Source organism: Carcharodon carcharias, chromosome 5 (assembly GCF_017639515.1).
Source record: "Carcharodon carcharias isolate sCarCar2 chromosome 5, sCarCar2.pri, whole genome shotgun sequence".
NCBI classification, from domain to species: domain Eukaryota; kingdom Metazoa; phylum Chordata; class Chondrichthyes; order Lamniformes; family Lamnidae; genus Carcharodon; species Carcharodon carcharias.
In genome coordinates this window covers 122,841,928-122,860,701 of record NC_054471.1, presented here as the reverse complement: position 1 = coordinate 122,860,701, position 18,774 = coordinate 122,841,928, and the positions used below count along the sequence as shown (strand labels likewise).

Genomic DNA, 18,774 nt, shown 5'->3' with positions numbered 1-18,774 from the left:
GTGGCGGGGGTGTTGTTAGAAGATAGTTAATCTGCATTTCTATCTGGATACAAGACCCATGTGATTTACATTGACATGGGGATGGGCTTTAGGTGGGAATAGCCATTAGGAATACATTGTAGGATCGGGTTGCAGGTTTCCCCAAGATATTCCTGAGCCTCTCAGGCATAAACAATCTGCAACAATATGAGGGAGAGAAGGGGGAAGGAAAGAGAGGGAGGAGAAGGGGGTGGAGAGACAGATAAAGGCAGCCAGTACCTACTGCTCACCACACAGAATGCAGAAGCTATGCTCGGATTGAAGAGATCAAGTTTGAGAGGAGTTAATATAGCTCATTGGTTAATGTAGCTAGCAAACTTCATATCATTTTTACAGATTTATAGAATTTTTTTTTTAATTCAGCAAAGGAAAAGTAACCTAAATATGGACTGTAAATGTTGTGTGCATGCTTAGTTGGAACATTATTTCAAGACATGTCACATTTAGTTTTGTACAAAATATAATATCCAAATCAATTTGTAGCAAGCACTATAATTTCTGTTTCAGTTTTGATAGAAACCTGTGTACTTACCAGATATATTAGTTGTAATGTTAACCACCATCGCTGGACCAAATCCCTTCACTGTACTAGCTTTAATTAAGAAGCAGTAGGTAGTCCCAGGATTCAGATGCGAGAAAACATGATGTGTACTATTCCACATTTTTGACACTATTTGAACAGGTCCAGCCACTTGGACAGCAGGGTCAAAAGATTTGATGCTGCTGTAACTGACCTGCCAAACATTAAGGAAAGAAAACAAAGGACGAGGTAGTTTTTCATCCTATTAAATCTTGAATAAAAAATGGCAACAGGCTATGATTGATCTTTAACATCTTTGAATTGATGTAATTTATGAAAAGAACAAGATATTGGATGAAGGAATGAACAGGGTTGATGTGCTTAATGTGGTTGGCATTGTTAAATGCCTTTTGAAAGTCCATATACACAAAATGAAACATAATAGGTTTGTTAGCAAAATAGAAGACTAGAGATTAAAAGGGCAGCAGTGGATAATAAGTTAGCTAAGAGACAAAAAGCAGGCTTGCAGTGAACAGACTAGAGGAAAGTATAGAGCGGTGAATCCCAGGGGTCAGTATTAGGATCACAGCTCCTTTTGATATATAAAAACCACCTAAGTTTTCAGAGGACACAAAACTCAGAAATGTAGTTAACCATAGGAGGATAGCAACAGCGTTCAGGAGAAGAGACAGTCTGCTAAAATAACAGAATATAATAGATTACATTTAACACAGAAAAGGTTCAAGTGCTGCAAGATCAAGTGAGGCAATAGAAACGCAATTGCACAGCCTCGTTATAAAAATCCAAGTTATGAAATTTAGTTTCAGCAGGAGTATTTGGAAACACAGCAGACAGCCCGTTTGGATAATTTCTCTCTCTCTCTAAACAAAGACTTTCTCCTGCACCATGCCCCTCCTCCTTCACATGAGTAAGCAGCATAGAGACAAAGTTTGAGAAAAAATGAAATAAAGAAAAATAAGCATCAACAATTGAGGGGAGATGGTGGCATAGTGGTAATGTCACTGGACTAGTAATCCAGAGACCCAGGCTAATGCTCCAGGTTTCAAATCCCACCATGGCAGCTGGTGGAATTTGAATTCAGTTAATAGACCTGGAATACAAAGTTGACCATGCAGTTCACTCATGTCCTTCAGGGGTGGAAATCTGCCATCAATAGCAATGTTGTTGATTCTGCCCTCTGAAAGGACCTAGCAAGGCAATCATTGAAATGAATGGAATGAAAATTGAATGAACTGTGAATGGGCAACCTGAAGACAAAAATTACCCCAGTGAGGGGCAGGCCAGGTCAACAGGTATTATTTGGTTGATGCAAGAGTTTGGGGCTGATAATTGGCCACCTTGTCCCAAATATGCTTTGAACTACCTGGGTTCCTCTCTCGTTGAACAGCAGCCTTATCTGAATATATTGAACAATGACGGAACACTGAATAAGCCAAGCATCAGATAATTCACTGTGGCATCAAGAGTAACGATATTTCATTAAAATGTTAAACATGAAACTTTCCTTATAGAACTGCTTTGAGAATATTAAAAAGATGTGGGACTGAACAAACCGTAACAAAACATCCATAAACAGACAAAAAAAAATGCTACAGTATATTTTAGTTCTGGTCCATTTACAGGGAGACTGCAGGGAAACAAATATATGATTCAGGGCTGGGTAGAGGGCAAATAGGCACACATTCAAAATAACAGCACATGTAGTAAACATTTTGCTTATGCGATAACAAAAATTCCTATTTGTAAGTGATGGGTGACTGAATAAGCATGAGTTTGGGATTTTTCCAATTTAATCGAAACTATGTCGCCGTTCCTTCACTGTCGCTGGGTCAAAACCCTGGAACTCACTCCCTAACATCACTATGGGTGTACCTACACCACTTGAACCACAGCGGTTCAAGACAACAGTTCACCACCGCCTTCTCAAGGGCAATCAGAGACAGGCAAGAAATGCTGGCCTAGCCAGCAACACCTACATCCTGTGAAAGAATTTTTTAAAATGATTTCCTGCTTTCAGCCAATATTTGAAATAATTAACCCTCTGCAGACAACTTTCTCTCTTCTGGCACCATTATAGCCAAGCAAACATCACATGGAATGTTTATTCTAAGATGACTATTGCTACAAAAATTCAGGTTAAAAAAAGTACATCATCAACACTAATTCTATGAAGATTAGTCAAAACAATTCAGGTTCATTACTTTTTAAAAAATTAAAATTATCGAATCAGATCCAGATGTTCCTTCCTGTAGCACTTGAAGTGTATTCTAGGTACTATGGAAATGCAAAGGAGATAAACCACTTACATTACATAAAACATACATGTTCTTTACGTCATCTTGGAACCTCCAGGACTTACCCAGAGATGGACTTGGCTTCCAGGTACAAGAGATACAGGACAAGGATAGGCATGAAGCTGAGGCAGTAAAGCAAGGCGTCCCACTCCCTCCTGCTTCAGTTTTCTCTCTTTGAAGCATAAAGGTGCCAGTTTTGGTAGTTTCCTAAAGAAGCTTGCACCCGAGCCTTCAATAGAGAGGGGCTGAGGGAGTCAGCTGGGAAGGCAAGGGAGACCCGAGAAGGTAAATGAAATCTTCCATTGCAGTCTTTTTGATCTCGAGGCATTATGCAACAGCAGCCAATCAGAAGCCAGAAGACCCAGTAGCTGTCAGCCAGTCACAGAGGTGCAGCTCTCCAACTGTATCTACAAACCTGCACCTCGCTGTCCCCCAACCCACCTTTTATAGACTCCAGCCCCTGCCAATGGGCAGCTTTTCTGGGGAGTGTGGATGGACCATGTAAAAGAACTAGGTTACATCTGGGAGCTGAGGCCTGGACAGGTGCTCTGCACTTTGTCTAAGTTGTGCCTGTCCACTGCCCAGACAAAACGTGTGCAGGAAAGGAGGGGTGCAAATATCTCATGAATAATCAAACCTATTACCTCATATTGTGTGATAACACCATTGGCTTCTAAGGGCTCTTTCCACTGCAGGAAGATTTTGTCCTCAAATGGTGTTCCTTTTAACGATTCACTCGGTACAGGACCAGGTACTGCAATTCAAAAGACATAAATATCATTATGTAATTTGTGTAGTAAATAAATAGCTCCAATGAAAAAGTAAATATTTTGTGTGTTGCTGCTTCTCTAGGACACATTATTTATTTCAAAAAATCTCCACTGAAATTGAAATATCCTTTTATATTCAGAATTAGATTATATAATTGCTAGTATGGATGCAGCATTTGGCAGTTGCGTGTGAGGCAAATGGATGAACATTTACTTTGTTTATGCTAAAATACCAATGGCAACCCAAAACCTCCAGCTGAATGTAACAGTTTGTGTCCTTCTGTCACTATACTGCTGGACTCACTACATCAACACAAAGTTAGGCACAGAATCACAGAATGGATATGGTGCAGGAGACAACCATTTGGCCCATCATGTCTGCACCACCCTTCCGAATGAGCAACTCACCTAGTTCCATTCTCCGACTTTTTCTCCGTAACCCTGCACATTCTTCCTTTATATAACAGTCTAATTCCTTTTTGAATGTTTCAGTTAAACCTGCCTCCACCACACTCAGGCAGAGCATTCCAGCCTCTAACTACTTGCTGCATGAAAAAGCTTTTCCTCCTATCACTATTGCTTCTTTTACTAATTACTTTATATCTGTGCTCTCTCAATCTCAGTCCTTTCAAGACTGGAAACAGATGAAACGTGCCAAGGTGCTCCATAGGAGCTGAGAAAACAAAGTATGACACTAAGTCACATAAGGGGACATTAGGTCAGGTGACCAAAAGCTTAGTCAAAGAGGTAGCTTTTAACTGTCCAGAGGTGGAGAGGTGTAGGGAGGAAATTCCAGAGGTTGGGGCCTAGGCAACTGAAGACACGGCCATCAATGGTGGTGTAATTATGATAGGAAATGCAAAAGTGACCAGGGTTAAAGGAGTGCAGATATATTTTGGATAATTGGAGGAGATTACAGAGACAGGGTCAAGGCCATGGAGAAATTTGAAGGATGAGAATTTTAAAAAATCAAGATGTTGCTTGACTTGGGAGCCAGTGAAGGCCACCTGAGTACAGGGGTGAGAGGATTGGGGCTTGTGAGTTAAGACATGGGCAACAGTCTGAAATCAACATCTACACCATCATTGACACACTGTGGCTATAGGGTGTGCAATCCACAGGATGCAATCAAACAACTTGCCGAGCTTACTTCAACAGCAACCCACAGCCCTGTGATTTCTGTCACCATTGGTGAACAATATCAGTGTCATGCAAATATCATAACCTTTAAGTCACACATCATCCTGACTTGGACATATACTGCTGGCTTCACAGCTTCACCTGTCCCACCCCCCTTTAAACAGTATATATTTCACCATATTTTTACTTCTCTTTAGTTCTGAAGAAGAGTCATAAGGACTCAAACCGTTAACTCTGTCTTCCTCTCCACAGATGCTATCAGACCTGCTGAGTTTTTCCAGCACTTTTTGTTTTTGTTTCTGATTTCCAGCATTCAAAAGTATTTTGCCTTTATATTATTATACTGCTGTTTCATTATCATTGCTGGGTTAAAATTTGAAATTCCCTTATGTCATTATCGCAATGAAGACATCATAAATTCAAGATGATGCACGCCTACCATTTCACAGGACAACTAGAAATGGGCAATAAACATGACAAAAATAAATTTCCCACTGTGTTAGTAAGCACCTGACATAAATACTCATTTGGAAAGGGCATGTGGGTTATCCAGCTAGTAGTAAGTGCCCTTCAGATAATGCAGAGGTGATAACAAAATGTATATTTTTTGCCATTTCTTCACACACCATTATAGATTGATTGAGAGGCATTTTGGTTTGCTCTAAAAACAAATAAACTGATAATTTATCAGTTAAATTAAACATATAAACTGATTTACCTCCGATGATAAAAATGACCTGGTTAAATGTTTGTTTTTAGTTTCACCTTCTACCACCACAGCTTCCATTGGACTTAACACCTTCTGATCTAGGGTTTTTATTCCCCTCCTCCCAACACCATTGATTCCTAATGGGAATCCTAATATCAGACATGTTTGGAAGAAGGGAACCTATGAATTTATAGATGAGCATGCCACTTTGACAGATATGGGACAAAAGACTTTTGATTACATCACCAAGGTGCATGAATCAGTGACACACCTCCCAGTAAACACCACATTCACAGTATTGCTGGTTTCAATAGCAAAGAGAGCACGCCAGCTTGATCAATAGCCACCACACCTTGATTATCCCCACTCGCCATATTGCCACCACTATTTTTGCAGGTCCTGGCATACCTATCTGCCACTATCTTATCAGGGCAGATGCATTGATGTGTTTCTTATTCCTGGAACTATGTTGGTGAACTGACTGTATAAAATTGGATGTAAAGAGGCACTCTGTCCAAGCCCCACCAACTTTTTCTCTGGTAAATTATATTGGAAAATACCCACAATAGGTGATTTATCTTCATCAGTTGAATCAGAACTGGGTTTTACTCCCCTTCATTCCAATTAACCTCCACCAAGCACCAGTTAATATTTGGGTTAGTTTTAAAGTTCCTTTTTCCACAAGTGAGTGACTTCTGCTTTTATGGCTAAAACAACAACTGCATTCAGTGATCCAAAAAAATTACGAAGTAACCGTTTATTTCATTAGTGAGGCATGCATTTTATCCAATGATAACTCCATATTATTTTTTCAACATGTTTTCCATCAGAACTACCAGGGCAAAGGGCATTTCAGTACATCTTATTATGTCATGAGAACCACCCCGCTAAATTCCTCCCACAGTGCACCCTTCTCTGGGAATACAAGATTTGGCTCCAAACACTCATTCCAAGTTAAGCACACAGGTTTTATTTATTAAGAGGAAAGCAATAAACTACTTAAAAGTGCTCATGCTAAAATAACAGTTGAAGTTTTACTGCTCATCAGGCCACAGTATTGAGAAAGAAACTAAAATCTACATTAGATGATTAACTTATCCTTCCGAATTATATATAATGGTGGTGTTATGATCAAGTGTATGTGTGCGTGTGTGGGTGGGGGGAGGAATGGCTCCTCTCTTTTCCCATTCCTCGTTTGACCACCACAGGTTTTTTTTTAAAAAGGATATGCTTGCCAATTCGGCGACAGTTTAACTGTTTAAGTGCTTTGACTGTAAAAGGCACAGACAGGTTTCCTTGAGTATTTTTAAAAAGAGCATTGTAATTATTGCACAAACCTGGTCTAAGTAAAACAATAAAAAAACGCTCCACTTTCACGCACACAGACATTCGAAGTTCACACACATAGACAAACGAGTTACAGAGTTGAAGCATAAATTAAACATGTTTTTAGGATCCGATAAAAGTTAAATTTACGGGTCTTGTAGATTGATGACTTGGATGGTTCCAAACAGGCTTGATGGTTCTCAGAATTTGGTGCTGAATGACCTAAAGATGATAGCAGTCAACATATCTTTTCTTCTGGAGACAGCAGCTGCTGGGTTGATGTTTGAGACATCTCTGCCTGTGACACTTAGATAGTCAAACAGCTGCTAGATGGGTGGAGAGAGAGTGCCCACTTGGAACCTTCTGTCCCCAAGCTCTTCTGTGCCGTTGGTTTCCAAACTGACTTATTTACTTCAAGAACCAGGGAGAAACAAGATTTTTTTTTTTACCTGAAGTCAGTTTCAATCGTGTGACCACATGATCAACACTTCCACTGTCTACATCAATGATCCAAAGTTAGAAGCCTTTGTTACACAAAAGCGGATGCATGGTGGCTATTCACACCTATTTTTTTAAAAAATCGTTCATGGGATGTGGGCATTGTTGACTAGGTCAGCATTTTCATTGCCCATCAATGATTGCCCTTTATGAAGATGGTGGTGATCTGCCTTCTTGAACTGCTGCAGTGCATGTGTTGTAGGAATACCTACAGTGCTGTTAGGAAGGGAGCTCCAGGACTTTGACACAATGGCAGAGAAGGATTGGCAAGATAGATCCAAGTCAGGATAGTGTGTGACTAGGAAGGGAACTTGAAGGTGGTGGTGTTCCCATGCATCTACTGCCCTTGTCCTTTTAGGTGGTAGAGGTCACGGGTTTGGAAGGTGCTGTCAGAGGAACCTTGATGAGTTGTTGCAGTGCATCTGCTGCCACTGTGTGTCAGTGATGGAGGAGTGAATGTTGAAGTTGGTGGATGGGGTGCCAATCAAGTGGCTGCCTTCTCCTGGATAGTGTCAAGCTTCTTGAGTGTTGTTGGAGCTGCACTCATCCAGGAAAGTGGAGCACATCCCATCACACTCCTGACTTGTGCTTTGTAGATGGAGGGCAGGATTTGGGGAGTCAGGTGGTGAGTTACCGTCCACAGAATTCCCAGCCTCTGACCTGCTCTTGTAGCCACAGTATTTATATGGCTAGTCCAGTTCAGTTTCTGGTCAATGGTAACCCCCAGGATGTTGATAGTGGGGGATTCAGCAATGGTAATGCCATTGAATGTCAAGGGGAGATGGTCGAATTCCCTCTTGTTGGAGACAGTCATTATCTGGCACTAAAGTGGCAAGTTACATTCATTCCACACATCAGTCCAAGCCTAGATATTATCCAAGTCTTGTTGCATATGGACATGGACTGCTTCAGTGTCTGAAGAGTTGTGAATGATGTTGAACATTGTGTAATCATCTGTGATCATCCCCACTTCTGACTTTATAATTGAGGGAAGGTCATTGCAGCTGAAGATGGTTGGGCCTAGGAAATTACCCTGAGGGACTCCTGCAGTGATATCCCAGGACTGAGATGATGTCCTCCAATAACCACAACCATTTTCCTTTGTGCTAGGTGTGACTCCAGCCATTGGAGAGATTTCCCCCTGAATCCATTGTTTCCAGTTTTGCTAGGGCTCTTTGATGCCACACCCAGTCAAATGCTACCTTGGTGTCAAGGGCAGTCACTCACAGCTCCCCTCTGGAGGTCAGCTCTTTTGTCCATGTTTGAAACAAGACTGTAATGATGTCAGGAGCTGAGTGGTCTTGGTGGAACCCAAACTGAGCATCAGTGAGCAGGGTATTGCTGGGTAAGTGCCGCTTGATAGCATTCTTGATTACACTTTCTTATCACTTTGCTAATAATTGACAGCAGACTGAAGGGGCAGTAGTTGGCCAGTTTGGATGTGTCCTGCTTTTTACGGGCCAGACATACCAGGGCAATTTTCCACATTGCCAGTGTTGTAGCTGTATTGGAACAGCTTGGCTAGGGGCACAGCTAGTTCTGGAGCACAAGTCTTCAGTACTATTGCTGGAATGTTATCAGGGCCCATAGCCTTTGCAGTATCCAGTGCCTTCAGCTGTGCAGTGAATAGAACTGGCTGAAGACCGGCATCCAAGATGCTGGGGACCTCATGAAAAGGCTGAGATGAATCATCCGCTCAGCACTTTTGGCTGAAGATGGTTACAAATACTTCAACCTCATCTTTTGCACTGATTTGCTGGCCTCTCCCCCATCACTGATGATGGGGATATTTGCAGAGCCTCCTTCACCAGTTAGTTGCTTAATTGTCCACCATCATTCAGGACTGGATGTGGCAGGGCTACATGGTCCATTGGTTTTGGATCGCTTAGCTGTCTGTCTGTCTGTCAAATGTTGCTTCCACTGTGTGGCATGCAAGTAGTCCTGGGTTATAGCTTCACCAGGCTGACACCTCATTTTAGGTATAACTGGTACTGCTCCTGGCATGCCCTCCTGCACTCTTCATTGAACCAGGGTTAATCCCCTGCCTTGATGGTAATGGTGCAGTGGGGGATATGTCGGGCCATGGGGTTACAGCTTGTGGTTGAGTACAGTTCTGCTGCTGATGGCTGACAGTGCCTCATGAATGTCCAGTTTAGAGTTGCTAGATCTGTTTGAAATCTATCCCATCTGGCATGCTGATATTGCCACACATGATGGAGGGCACCCTCAACGTGAAGACGGGACTTTGTCTCCACAAGGACTGTGTGGTTGTCAGTCCAACCAATACTGTCATGGACAGATGCATCTAGGGCAGGTAGATTGGTGAGGATGATTTCAAGTAGGTTTTTCCCTCTTGTTGGTTCCCTCACCACCTGTTGCAGACCCAGTCTAGCAGTTATGACCTTTAGGACTTGGCCAGCTCGGTCAATTGTGCCACTTTTGGTGGTGGACATTGAGGTCCCAAACCCAGAGCACATTCTGCGCCCTTGTCACCCTCAGTGCTTCTTACGATTGGTGTCCAACACAGAGGAGCACTGATTCATGAGCTGAGGGGATGTGAAAGGTGGTAATCGGCAGGATGTTCCCTTACCCATTTTTGTCCTGATGCCCTGAGACTTCATGCGGTCCGGAGTCAGTGTTGAGGTTTCCCAGAGCAACTCCTCCTGACTACATACCACTGTGTGACATCTCTGTCGGTGAGGCAGAATATATCCGGTGATGGTGGTGTCTGGGACATTCCACGAGTATGACTATGTCAGGCTGTTGCTTGACAGCTCTTCCAATTTTGGTACAAGCCCCCAGAGGTTAATAAGGAGGACTTTGTAGGTTTGGGTGTGCCACTGTCATTTCTGGTGCCTAGGTCATTTTAGATTTTTAGACTTTGTGGCAGTTTGATACAACTGAGGGATTGCTCGGTCAGTTCAGAGGTTATTTAAGAGTCAACCACATTGTTGTAGGTCTGGAGTCACAGGCTAGTTTTTATATCCAGATTTAATTGAGTTTAAATTCCACCAGCTGCTGTGATGGGACTTGAACCTGTCTCCAGAGCATTAGCCTGGGCCTCTGGGTTACTAGTTCAGTGACATAATCATTACACCACCACCTCCCCCACTTATGATTAATTGGTTTCTCTGTAGCTCCCTTTGTTAAGTATCAAGCTCGAAGACAGTGAGTCTGGGAGTCCACAGATTTTGGTCAGTGCACAAGCAATAGGAGCTCGAATGCCACAAATGGTTTCGTCTCCGCATGTCCATTCATGGTCGTTTCATTCCGAGCTTTCTGGAGACTTGAGGTAATTCTGAGTTTGTGTAAAAATTACAAAATCCACCTGGCTTTCATCAGCCACCTTAACAACTTGTTGTTTTAGACCTTTTAAAACTTAAGTCAGTGACTAAGCGGACTGAATAGTGTGAATACCAGGATGTTTCTTCTTGTGGGGGAAACTAGAACACAGGGACATAGTTTAACAATAAAATAACCTTTTGAAACAGAGATGAGGAGAAATATTTTTTCTCAGTGGGTCATTAGAGTGTGGGTCTTTAAATTTATTCAAGGCTGAGTTAGATAGATTTTTGTCAGGCAAGGGAGTCAAGGATATGAGGTGCAGACAGGAAGGTGGAGTTGAGACCACAACCCAGATCAGCCATGAACTTATTGAATGGTGGAGCAGGCTCAAAGGGATGAATGGCCGACTCCTGCTCCTAAATCCTATGTTCCTATGATTTTTAGTTAGTAAATACATAAGTTCACTTTTTCTAAAGCATGGCTTCATAACAATACTGAATTACATTTAATCAGATGAGGGGTCATTTCTCCACTTGGCATTTCTTGATCCGTGCTCATTGGGGAAAAAAGTGGACATTTGCACAATTTAATTTAAATGGTATATTTTTGGTCCTCTCCAATCTCCAAGGTGATTTAAACTTCCTCTACCATTCTCCCTGGACCTTGATTTGTCCATATGTTTGCTTTTGCCTTTGTTACACTTTCTTTAACTTTTGGAAGAACAATCACTTTGAAGTTCTACATCACCACCTTAAACTCACTTAGTCCGGTTGAAATGTTGCTTTGTTTTAGCAGGAGGATCACAGGAATCCTCCTAGAATGGAAATGCCCTATGCACAATATGTTGTTTCAAAAATAATATTTGCTGACACAGATCGAGTAGTAATATCAGATTCTCCACGCTTCTCATAACATTCTAACCTGATTGCTATATTGAGACTCTTGATTTAGGATACTGTGGGTTCAAAGCCCAATGCAGGATTGTACGCCACTATATTAGTTGACACTTCACTGCTGTATTTTAAATGATATGTCAAACCAGCTCCAGTCTTTCCATTCAGGTAGACATAAAAAATTCCACAGCAGTATTTAAAAAAACAGAAGGGAGCTCTTCTAGTGTACTGGCTACCAATTCTCATTCAATATTTAGCACTTGCTCATCAGCATGCCACACTTCTGCATGTGAAGTGGTCATCAGGTGTCGTTGTGGGTTGCTTTTTTCAGTGTTCGTGCCTGCTGCCAAGCTGCTGTAGCCACTGGTTATCAAGATGGTACATGTGGCAAACAGCTGATATCCTTCTGTCATTGGCTAGTAGCTCCCATATGCAAGAACCAAAGTTTAGGTCCATCATGTCAAGCTTGCAAGCATCCTTGGAAGTGCAGTTTTGGGCATCTTACTGGTCTTCAGGCTCTGGCTACCTTGCCAAACAGAAAATCTTTAGGTATACGACTGTCCCCAAACGTGTGGCAGATGTGCCTGAGCCAGCCAGATTATCTCTGCTTGATGAGTGCAAACATATTTAGGAGATTTGCCTTTAAGAGGGCTGCTGCATTAGTGAACTTGTCCTTCTGTGAAATGCCCAGAATGCATTTCACAGTAAAGCATTCAACACCATCCGCAGGGCAGGACTCCATAACCAACAACACTAACAACAGGGCAAATGTTTATTTGTTACATTTGATGTTTGCAGGACCTAGTTGTGTTAAAAATAGGAAAGTAAATTAGATGTCTTGAGGATTTATTAGGCTTTTAGAAATGCAAGCTCATTAAAATGCAAGTGCTGCTTTAACATTTCTCAACGGTAGGATGTCACAGACAGACATGATTACTGACCATGGTCAGTATATTTTGTATGAAAAGAGGCGTGTCTTTTCTTACCTTTGGAGTGTGAATCCCAATTAAATAATTCATTAGCAAGCTTTTGAAGGTTTAAAAATGAAGGTGGTTATTTATTCTCACACACTTACCCTGAATTAATGCAATGTCACACACACGGTATCACGCATACAAACACACAAAGATTAGTTACTGATACAGATAGTGCACTCTTACAAACTACAGTTAATTCAGTTTCTGATTTACGATTTCCAGTCTTCCACGTGGTGGACCTGTAGTTTCTTGAATGGGTTCAATGTTTCATAGTTGAAGTGATGGTCTTGTAAAGTGAAGGTTTCACAGAAGATTGTGAGGTTTCTTGCAGTTGCATATCTAGGAGGTTGGTTCTCAGGTGAACTTTGAAACTGGAACAGGTTAAGCAGTTTGACTGCTTGATGACTTGCAGTTACTTTCAGAGTCTGGTTCTCAGACTGGCTGAAGACTGATGGTTCTGATGGATTTGCTGGGTCCTGGGGTAATAATGATGCTGCCCCTGAAACTAATTTTGATCACATTAATTCTGAGTTCACATTTCTGGGGCCTACCCAGTCTAGTTTGCATGGGGCAGGCTTTATGAAACAATGGGAAGTTGATAGTGGCCATTGAGTCTTGATCTTTCCTTTGTCCAGTATGAAGCATGGAGACAGGCAATCTGGAAACTCCATAGTCTTTAGGTGTTGGCCCAACCTTAAACAATGAAATGTGTGAATTCCACAAATAACTGAGGTTCTCACATCTATGTATGCCAATATTTAATTAGGTATTCACCAGAGTCTTGATCCCGTAGTCCAAATGGCAAAAGTCACATGATTTACAGCAGCCATCTTAACAGTTTTTGTGCGCCTAATTTTTGAAAATATTGACTGCAAGTTCAGGCATGACCAGGATATAAACCAAATTGTCAGCACACCAAAGAAAGAGTCAAACCTTTCATGATAAATTCTCAATAATAGAATTATTTTCAGATTTCCATTTTTGATGCAGTTACTTGGTGTCATAATTAGATTCAAAAAATGACTTAAAAAGTGTGAATGCATTTATAGATTAGCTGTTACAATTAATTTATTTCATCTGTGCGCTGGAGTATGGACAGTATCTTACTGAAAAGGTCAAATGAAATGACAGACCACAAGACAAACTCAAACAATTCAGAAGTCATCAAAACCCTGCATTATAACAAATACATTGTAATAACTCTTACTTTTTTGATATTTCTGATGCAAGTCGAAATGGCTTTAGTAGTTTTATTCTTTTTATTGCCAACAGATGCCAGGCAGCCAGAGTGAGATCCTTGAAGGATCATAAATTGTAATCTAATCACTGTAGGTTTATTGAGTGATAATGTACAGTTAGTTACCAGAAAATATGTAATTATTCTACAGTACACATTAAATTATTATAGGCTCATTATAGTTTGATTTTTTTCCCTTCCTAGTGTATATGGCTGTGTATAACAACAGAGCTTTCTATTTAAAAATAAAATGAAAAAAAATGTAACAAATTTGTTTTGGCCTGTGCAACTGAACTGTATGATCCTGAATAACTCATTCTGCCCACAGCCAAATCCAATGCTTCAGCTACTCATATTACAGGTAAGAAATTATAATATATTAGAACATTTGACTTTATCATTCAAATAGATCAGAATATCTGCCATTACACCTTTCTTAGGCAATTGTCAATCAACAAATAAATCAGGTTATTTTTGATAAAAGCTTTTGATATATTTAAGAGGAGGGACTAACACTACAATAAAGGAATGAGTGCTCTGGCAGGAGACCAGGAAAAATAGTACATGATAATGAGCACATTGGTTTATATTTTGATAAAATGGCCAGAAGCTGTAGTTTCTCAAAAAATAGGTTAGATTGAAAATTGAGAAACATGGATACAGGAGAGTCTTACAAAGACCCGATAAACTGTGAAGGCTGTTCAGGTCTAAGCAAGCAGAGCACAATCCTCATATCAAATCGGTGTGAGATATTTGATTATTACTTTGTGATATAAATATACAAAATGTGTCTATAAGAGGGCAACTTTGAAGGTCAGTTGGAAAATGCAATTCATGGAATGGCTCTGAGCCACAAAGAAAGGTTGGTTTTATGTTAGTTCCTTGCTCCGTGCTGAATTAAAGCTCTTGGACAGGGCAACAGTGGAATGCACAATTAGTCACAGTATCCCTGGGCTTCAGGTGGATAGCAAGATATGGAGGAAGCAAATATATCAGAAAGGGTTCAAGCTCCTCGTTGATGTCCAGTCACACCTGTTGGAAGTGTTAAGGATGCTGGATGCTGACGGGCTCAGGCTCAATTGTGAAAGCCCCCACCGTTCAACATTTCTATCTGGGGTTACTTGTGAAGAGTGGCAAGTTTGTGAGCTAAACAGGATAAGTGCATGAAAAGAAAAACTAAACCTTATCACAAGGGTAATTGGATCAATATCCAAGCCCCTAACCAAGCTGTTCCAGTACAGCTACAATGCTGGCATCTACCCAGCTACGTGGAAAATTGCCCAGGTATGTCCTGTACACAAAAAGCAGGGCTAATCCAACCCGGCCAATTACCACCCCATTAGTCTAGTCTCCATCATCAGTTAATTCATGGAAGGAGTCATCAACAGTGCTATTAAGCGGCACTTGCTTAGCAATAAACTGTTCACTGATACCCAGCTTGGGTTCCGCCAGGGTCACACATCTCCTGACCTTATTACAGCCTTGGTTCAAACATGAACAAAATAGCTGAATTCCCGAGGAGAGGTGAGAGTGACTGCCCTTGACATCAAGGCAGCATTTGACAGGGTGTGGCATTAAGGAATCCTAGCAAAACTGGAGTCATTGGGGAAAGCTCTCCGCTGGTTGGAGACATGCCTAGCACAAAGGAAGATGGCAGTAGTTGTATGGCATCACTGTAGGAATTCCTCAGGATAGTGTCCTTGGTCCTGCCGTCTTCAGCTGCATCATCAATGGCCTTCTTTCCATCCTAAGGTCATAAGTGGAGGTGCTCGCTGATGATTGTGCAATGCTCAGCACCATTCACGACTCCTCAGACACTGATGCAGTCCATGTCCAAATGCAGCAAGACCTGGACAATATCCAGGCTTGGTCTGACAAGTGGCAAGTAATATTCGCACCACACAAGTAACAGGCAAGGACCATCTCCAACAAGAGAGAATCCAACCATCGCCCCTTGGTGCTCAATGACATTACCATCACAGAATCCCCCTACCATTGACCAGAAACTGAACTGAACTAGCCATATAAATACTGTGGCTACAAAAGCAGGTCAAAGGCCTGGAATAGTGCGATGAGTGACCTACCTCGCGACTCCCCAAAGCCTGTTCACCATCTATAAGGCACAAGTCAGGAGTGTGATGGATACTCCCCACTTGCCTGGATGAGTGCAGCTCCTACAACTTCCAAGAAGCTTGACACCATCCAGGACAAAGTAGTCCGCTTGATTAAAACCACATCTGCAAACATTCACTCACTCCACCATCGACACACATTAGCAGCAGTGTGTACCATCTATAAGATGCACTGCTGGAGTTCACCAAGGCTCCTTCAACAGCACCTTCCAAACCCACAACCACTACCATCTAGAATGATAAGGGCTGCAGGTAGATGGGAACACTACCACCTGGAGGTTCGCCTCCAAGTCATTCACCATCCTGACTTGGAAATATATCACCATTCCTTCACTATCACTAGGTCAAAATCCTGGAACTCCCTTCCTAACAACACTTTGGGTGTACCCACACCACATGGACTGCAGTGGTTCAAGAAGGCAGCTCACCACCATCTTCTCAAGGACAACTAGGAAAGGGCAATAAATGCTGGCCCAGCCAGTGAAGCCCACATCCCATTAATTAATAAAAAAAAATACATACTGCAATCTAGTCAAAAAGCTGACAACTCAAAAGATAGTGTGTAACTTAAAACAGCTTGTATGTATGCCTTTGTCTAAAGCTAGCACGTTAAGGTGACCAATTAAGTTAATTTATTTACATTACATTGGTTGGTAGAATTGTCATTAGTATGTTAGGTTCACCCCGCAATGCAAAATGGATTCTAAGGGCCTCAAATAGTTGCCACCAGTGGCTTTCATTTACATGCGAGCCTGGGAAGCAGCTGATTTGTGGGGCTTGTAAACTCTGTGACTGGTGCATTTCTGTTAATGCTCCAGCTGAAACACATCTTGGCTTCTGCATGAGAACATAAGATGGGCTCATGCCCGGCTCTCCATGCTGCAAGTCTGAGAGCAACACATATTGACGAGAGAGCAACAGAGCAATTGCTGTAAAATCTGGTGGCTCTTTGCTTCATTCTTGATTGAACTGTGCTTCTTGCCAAATCACCATGCCAGAGATCTGGTACAATGTTGCCCTGATGTGACGCAGCTGAAGGCAACAGTCCAGAAGCACGAGATGATGATGGAAAATGACCAAGTCTTTTGAAGAACTCATGCATATTTTAGATTGTAAACTCTCTTTTTTTATAAGATGCATAGAAAATTATTTGTGCAAATATGAAAGGATAGAGCTAAAGAATCTGAAACAAAAAATGTTTAGCTAAGCAATTGTAAGCAAATATTATGTTCTGATCAACAGTCATTTGACCTGAAACATCAACTTTGTCCTGCTCCCTACAGATGCTGCCAGATCTGCTGAGTATTACCAGCATTTTCTGCTTTTGTTCTGTTTGCAGTCTTGCTGCTATTGAGACCATTTTCCTCAGTGCTTCTACTGCAGGTTGAAAGTACTTGTAAGCAGCTCTTGATCACGGAGAGTCTTTTGAAGACACTAGCCATGCTAAAAGTAAATACCCTGCCCTGCTTAAGGCATTGAAAAAAATAATGCCACTCTGAGATTGTGATGCCAATATGTAAGAATATGAGATGTATCAGAAAAAGATTGTACTTAAGTCTAAAGATATCTATATGGATATATTTGCATCCTTATAATCGCCTTGTAACAACTATGGCAGAGAAAAGAAATGCCTAACTAGTTTTGCCCTATATTCCTCTCCCCACTACCCAAAGAAAACTTCTCTACCTCTGGACATCCAAACTGATGCTTGTTACAAAGACCAGACTTAGCTCGTCAGAGAGTGGGTGGGCTGGAAACACCACGTCCCGATAGCCCGAGTTTCAATGTATGTGTGAACTGGGAGTGGGCTGCACGTGCGTAATTAAGAGTTTTAAGTTCTTCAGGCTGAGGATGGGCCCAGTGTGTTTGTGCAAAGAGAAAGTGGCATGCAAAGTTGTGTTATGTGACCTAGAAGCAGGAGATCATTTTGGAGGTCAGTCCCAGGCAGGGGACAGGGAGAGATCCCAAAGGAATTCCCAAATACGGGACGAGAGGTCGCAGTTAAGAAAGAGGAGCAGAAGTGGTCGTCTTCTCGCAGGAAAGGTGCTGTTGGTAAAGATTCCAGTCACTGAGGGCCTGAGAAGTCTGGAAGAGCTGAAAAGGTCACTGGCTCCATGCTGAAAGGGGTTAGGACAGCCAGGAGACAGGAGTTCAGAGAAACCCAGGTGCAGTGCCAGCTCAGTACAGCCAATAGTCTAGAAAAGAGCTGATATTACGGCAGTAAATCTTGAGTGCATATTTGGGAGTCCAGGGGAACGGAGTCTCGGGAGACATTATTAAATCCATGCAGGTGTGTCTTCACTGAAGCCATCAGAGTTTGAGCAACTTTTGGAGAGAAGTTCAAGGCGGGATCTTCAAAAGTGAAGATTGGAATCCCTCATGAGAGACAGAGTTTCAACGAGATCAGTTGACTCACAGCGTTTACTGATGTCTGGGTGGATTGCTGAGAAATCTATGGAATCTGTCTTGATGGCATCTACCATTTATTGTGCAGTACACTATGTTCAACCACAGGTTGCCTGTTAATTCACATGTATCTCATATTAACCCTGAATGTTAGAGTAGAAGACAGATGTGTAAATTGTTTTATATTTCTGACCTTGTAAAGTTTATTTTTGTTTGTTCAAAACCCGTGGAATCTTGTGGTATTATTCTCAAAGCAGGTGTCTTGAATCTCAAACTTTGTCTACTTTAAACAAAATGTTATTGGTCCCTAACCAGATCTTATCAAAAACTTAAGGGTCTGGTCCAGGATCATAACATGCTTCTGTTTGACCAATCCATGCTTTTCCTTAGCAGTCAGAAGTTTGTAAGCACAAATTTGGATGCGCCAAATGCTGTGCACCTCAGCAAGAGGATCAGAAATGTCTAATGCAAGCAGCACACCTAAATATATTCACGCTCCTCTAATAAGATTATGTTACCAAAAAATT

General features: G+C 41.7%; 1 protein-coding gene across 6 annotated transcripts in view; it reads right to left on the bottom strand.

Annotated features, from left to right (window-relative positions):
- ptprk (protein tyrosine phosphatase receptor type K) overlaps window positions 1–18,774 on the bottom strand; it is a 673,497-nt gene that overhangs the window by 176,483 nt on the left and 478,240 nt on the right. For all 6 annotated transcript variants that reach the window (XM_041187665.1, XM_041187666.1, XM_041187669.1 and 3 more), the window contains exons 9-10: window positions 3,519–3,628; window positions 572–773 (exon numbers count right to left, since the gene is read on the bottom strand). In XM_041187665.1, coding sequence (XP_041043599.1) covers window positions 572–773; window positions 3,519–3,628 — 312 coding nt within the window. The remainder of the gene's footprint in view (window positions 1–571; window positions 774–3,518; window positions 3,629–18,774) is intronic.